The sequence below is a fragment of the Camelina sativa genome, chromosome 7 (genome assembly GCF_000633955.1).
Source record: "Camelina sativa cultivar DH55 chromosome 7, Cs, whole genome shotgun sequence".
NCBI classification, from domain to species: Eukaryota; Viridiplantae; Streptophyta; class Magnoliopsida; order Brassicales; family Brassicaceae; genus Camelina; species Camelina sativa.
This window is the reverse complement of record NC_025691.1, coordinates 14708350-14714049: the sequence shown is the minus strand read 5'-3', so window position 1 is coordinate 14714049 and position 5700 is coordinate 14708350. Positions and strand designations below refer to the sequence as shown.

The window sequence follows — 5700 nt, the reverse complement described above, 5'->3', positions numbered from 1 at the left end:
TTTTTTTTTTTTTTTTTTTTTGGTTTCGCAAGTTTTTAGAAGAAGACGAGAAACATGAGAGAGAAAACAAAAAAAAAGAAAGCTGGAAACGAAGAAGAAGAAGAAGGGTTTGTTTCGGTTACCAAAGAAAAAAAAGACAAAGCAAATAGGGTTTTTATAGTACGAGTAGATCTAACGAAATGACGTTTTTACCCCTCTATGTTCCAGATTTTTTTCGTCAGGAAGTCTGGAACTGTAATGACGTGTTTACCCCTTTGTCTCTATTATTTTGTTTTTGTTTTTGTTATCTGGTCAACATGTTCTTTCCATTTTAGATGCTTTAGCTTATGGGCTATTTTTTAAAATTACAATTGTGTGTGATTAATATAGTAAACAGCTAACTCATGAGTCATGATGTTTTACTAATTTGATGTTGATGTTTATGGTTTTGTTTCTTCTGTGAAATAGAGATATTTATATGGGTGGTTGATCTAACTCTATACATGTGAGTTTATTGCTTTCAATGGATGATGGCGAATTTAATTTGTTAATTTTCTCAAAATGTAATTTGAGATCACATGTGGGTTGTTGTTGTATACTTGTATTAGTGTAATTTAATCGAGAAAAGCTGAGTATAAATGGTTCACCACTTACGAGAAAGCTTAGTATTAATTAGTTAACCACTTACGTAGAAGCTAACCTTTTTATTTTATTTTTGCATAGAAGATTTTTTTTTTCTTTTTTTTGGTAATCGCATAGAAGCTATTTAGTAATTGTAATTACGGTTTTAAGATCTCACAGTCATATATGAATGGAATACCAACCGTATACACTATTAATTAGAAGAAACATATGTGGACATGTGGGGTTCATAATGCAGTCGGTGATGGCCACTAATAATAATTGCGATATTGATATTGAAAGAATGAAGTGGTAAGGTCCTAAAACTTTGGCCGCCATGCATGCACTCAAATGTAATATTATAGAAACGTATGCTAAAAATAATCTAACCACTTGTGAAGAGAAAACTACAACAACAATGCCTGACACGTGTAATGGACATTAAGCAAGGTGTAAAGAGAATTTATGACAATAATCTAATGGGATTTGACAATTTTGTGAATTGTTATATATTTTCTTTATTTGTTGAATAAATCATTCGAAATTAGAACTTTTTTTTTTGTTAAAAAATTCGAAATTGGAACTTCTCCATATCTTCTATTGTTTCTTTCTTACCATGGTGAATAAACTGTGAGTTGAAATGTGTATCTCGTCAAGAGGAGGTAATCTTTTTCCTAAAGATTTATTTGTGAGGAGCTTGAGAACATGTTTACTCAAACACACATGATGTGCTGAATTTGGATTTTGAGATTTGCGAAAGAAATTATAATATTACTAGATTTTAACACGTGGTATACTATACCGCAAAATAAGTTATTTGTAACAAAAGCTTAAAAGTTTAAGTTGTATTTGTTTGTTAATTTTGTTTGCTTTGTTTAGTTTTTAAAATTGTAGAATTGTATTTTAATAATTTTATGACAAAAACAAAAATCATTTGCTTTTTTTGCATAATATTATTTTAGTTAGATGTCTATTAATCTAACATTAATAGTGTTAACAAAAAAATGAAGTTTACTCGTGTAGTACCAAATTAATGTTATTTTAACCTTTTAAAAGTTTTAAATTCTTTAAAATAAAGTACCGAAATAAATTAAATAAAATTTATAAATTTAAATGTCTGATAAATCAAACTATGTGCTTATTCGGAATTATTTTGGTTTCTTATACAGTATAACTTTGAATCATCGCCCTTTTTTTCTAAACGTTGTGGGATATTGTATACACATTTTGTTTATTTATCGTTTGAGTAATATATATCCGTTTAAAAAAGTTTGAATCACATCATATACAGGAAAAATCACAAATTTAAGTAAGTAAATGTTTTATATAAGAAGATTTAAAATAATTTAAATGTATGATCAAGTGAAAGAAAAATCATATATTTATGTTTGAATTAGGTAGAGAGATTTATGGAAATTAGATAAAATTTGGAAATATATGTTTTCAAGTATAATTAAGTTTAAATATAAGGCTAAAACAAAAATATACTTCAAAAATATTAATATAGATTTTTATTTTTCTAAACTAATTTTGATTAAATAAACTTGTTAATTAAATAAAAAATATCTCTCTTAAATATTGAGTTTTGTAACAACATATAATCAGTGACAAGTAAGGTCAAAAACGTTTTTGACTTTGTTGTGAGAATCAAAATCTCATAACTTTTTGACTTTGTTGTGAGAATCAAAATCTCATAACTTTGTCATTTAAGATAAGTTATCATCTGCTTACGTTGAGCTCTTGGGCTATAAGTCATGGATTCATCTCCTCTCGATCAATTCGATAACAAATCCATCTTCTCTCTTCTTCCCTTATTTTTTTATGAGAGTGCACCACATTGCTAGAGTTCGTTTGGCTTTTGTTGGCTGTTAAGAATCAATAGAAAAACCGTCACATTATGGAGCGACTTTTGAGTTAAGAAAAGAGATCATCAAAGTTCTTGACTCTCTTTTCTACAGTCGTTCATCAATCATCTTTTCATCATTGTTGTAATTTACTACTTGTTCTATATATTTTTTTTTATAATTATTGAATTTTAACAGTAACACAATCCAATATGTGCAAAACAAGTAACATAGAATAATTAGTAAATTACAGCAATATTGAAAAGATAATTGATGATTAGAGAGAAAGTGGAAAGCAGAGTTTGGAACTTCAGTGATCTCTTTCTTTAATTCAAAATTTTGGTGAAAGAGGATGCACCGTTTCTCCATCAAGGAATACCAAGTTGTTGAGAATTTCCTAAAGAAAGCTTTTTTAGCTAGCCCAAACAAACTTCTCCTGAGTATTGACAAGTGAAGAACAAATGACTGCGAGATTGAAGGGGTTTATGACAAAAAACACAAGAGGGATCTACAACAACAACTTAACATTCTATCTCTCATTGTTCAGTGATATATTTTTTTGCAAGCCAGACTAGAAGTAAAGTATTTGGGCGTATGTAGCGTGTGAGAACCACATGCGTTTATTCCACTTTAATTTTGATTTTGCCTCTCGAATAGCTTCTCAAGTGTCCTTTGTGCTGAACTTTGTTTTGAATCGATCTCCCCTTTCCCTTTCAAATCACTGTGTCATTTGTCTCGGTTAATCATTTAATTTGTAGCGTATGCCTTCTAAAACTATTTCCATTTGATTTACAGTCTCAGTACAGTTTGTCTAATATCAATGAGCTAGCCAAATAAAATTGGTTGATAAAATGTTTGAATCAGCCAAAAAACTAATTTATACAGTGTATGATCATGATTTCTATTCATGTTTTAAACATCATCGATCCTAACTAGTAATTATATTTGACCCCTGCTGTTAATAAACCAAATTAAAAGAAAATATAATCTAGTATGATCAGCAAAAGCTACTTCAATCATATGTTCATATCCCAGTTGATTTTGAATAGAACCTATAAAATCTTCACAATGTTGTTAAAAATGTATCTATCATTAGGTGATGGTGGGGGATCATCAAGTTGTCTATAAGAGAATCTGTCATATATGTGTTGTGTGGTGAAAAGAGATAACAGAGTGGACATAAGTGGGGCTATTCACAAGTGGCTTTGAGTCTTTTTATTAGCAAATTTATAATTTCTACCAATTGAACCAAATCTACACGATCCAATCCTTGTTTGCTTGTCGGCAAAAATAAACCCTTTAAAAATGCAATAACAAGTAAGGAAAATTTATCTTTTAGCCAAGGCAAATAAAATCCATAGGATAGTGATATTTGATTTTTTTGTAGGGTTCACAAGAAATAGCTAAAATCGGTTATAACTTATGAGTCGATCACCTTAATAGTATTACTATTTGATCGTCATTATCAAAAGAGAAATACAAAATTTGATAATAAAGGAAGAAATCATTACACGTAGTCATGTATGTGTCTCACTTTGTCTGCTTCTGGTCAAGTTTTGCGTAAAGGAAGAACCAAAATCTTTATTTTAGTTTCCAAAAAAAAAAAAAAAAAAAAGGAAGAACCAAAAAACAATACAGCAAATATTTCTCACTTATGTCATTTTGACTCATTTCCACGTATTCGTGTTATGTCTCATTCTCCAAACCAAACGTGTTGGTTTTTTGATACTGATATAATAATAATATTTGAATAAATGAACAAAACAGTGGACGTGCCGGAGTTTTTATCGGGCATGACTAGAAATCATGTGGGCTCTGCCCGCGCAGGCTCGAATCCTGCCGTTCACGCTTTTTTTCTTTTTTCTTTTGGGTAGCAAGTAACAACGAAAGATAACGTGTCGTATGGGTTCCGTTAGAGCTAGGAGCCTCGGATAATAACCGAACCAAGATTTTGACTGTTCGGTTATACTTTCTTAACCGATATGCAAAATGGTAACTTTACGTTGGTTCGGTTCTCGATTAATCGAAGTATATATTTATTTTCTGAATAACTGGATTATACATCAACTAGACCGGTTTTGCCAAAATTTACGTCAATAACCAAAGACCTTTATCCAGTTACTTTCAGTATTGAATTTCAAAACAGAGATTAACCAAGAACCACACCGAACCAAATTTTATGTTGATTAATTTCGGCAGCATTTTCAAAATAAAAATAAACCAAAAAACCAATGTAACTGAACCGAAATGAACTGAAAATTCCCTGGGCTAAACTCTTGATCAACATATATCTCCCGTAGGGATGTGAAAATTAAATTGTTCTACATTGACTTTTATTATTACAACTTTGAAAAGTTTTTGAAAAAGAAACAAAGTGACAAAACTGCAAAGATTATTTTTATCACACAAATTTTGTGGACAACTTACAAAGACAGGTTCCAATGTAGACTTAAACAACCCAGAGAATCTATCATCAACCTTACAAAAGGGTGGCTCAAGAACGGATCAGAGTGACACCAAACGAGATGGTACAAATCATGAGACCTAGCAAACCCAAGAAACCGTACTTCCTGCAACATGTAGATTACAATGGTTAATCGGAAAACTCGAGTCAGAGATGAAGACGTGGAATCATGTCGAAGTAGATTCAGAATCGAGAAGAGAATGAAATGAACGAAGATGGGAAAAGTCGCAAATGGTCAAACAAAGAAAATTTCTAGAAAAAAACAAAGAAGAGACGAAATGATTTTATCGGTAAAAAGCAGCGATGCAACATTATATACAAGTATAAACTCTTAACTATCCTATGACTTAAAAGTTAAAACTAAACAGAACTAAATCAATAATGATAGTTAACTTTTTTTTATGGAGGATAAAAGAACAAACCCGATAGTGAGACGCTTCATGGGATCACCAGTAGCGTAACCTTTGAAGTAGAAGAACCGGCTAACGTTGTAGACCAAACCCAATACAGCACAGATACTAGGGTGCTTCATACCACCAAGAATCATCAGTATGAAATACATTGGCATCATCTCCAAAGAGTTTTGGTGTCCTCTCTGCAAACCAATAAATTCATCACATCTCAAAACAAAGCCGTTAGAAAAAGAATACAGGATCACACAAAAAAAAAAGGGGGGGGGGGTTTAACAAACCTGAACACAGTTAAAGAGCTTAGCATCTTTGTTTTCTGACTCTATAGCATAGAGAGTTGGATACGGCACATTGTACCTGCATCAGGATCATTGATTCATAG

The 5700-nt window shown here is 31.1% G+C and overlaps 1 protein-coding gene across 1 annotated transcript in view; it reads right to left on the bottom strand.

Annotated features, from left to right (window-relative positions):
* Positions 4693-5700, bottom strand: part of LOC104701178 (microsomal glutathione S-transferase 3-like) — an 8186-nt gene continuing 7178 nt past the window's right edge. The window contains exons 2-4 of the mRNA XM_010416827.1: positions 5600-5675; positions 5331-5503; positions 4693-5014 (exon numbers count right to left, since the gene is read on the bottom strand). Of these exons, the coding sequence (XP_010415129.1) occupies positions 4939-5014; positions 5331-5503; positions 5600-5675 (325 nt within the window). The 3' untranslated portion in view covers positions 4693-4938. The remainder of the gene's footprint in view (positions 5015-5330; positions 5504-5599; positions 5676-5700) is intronic.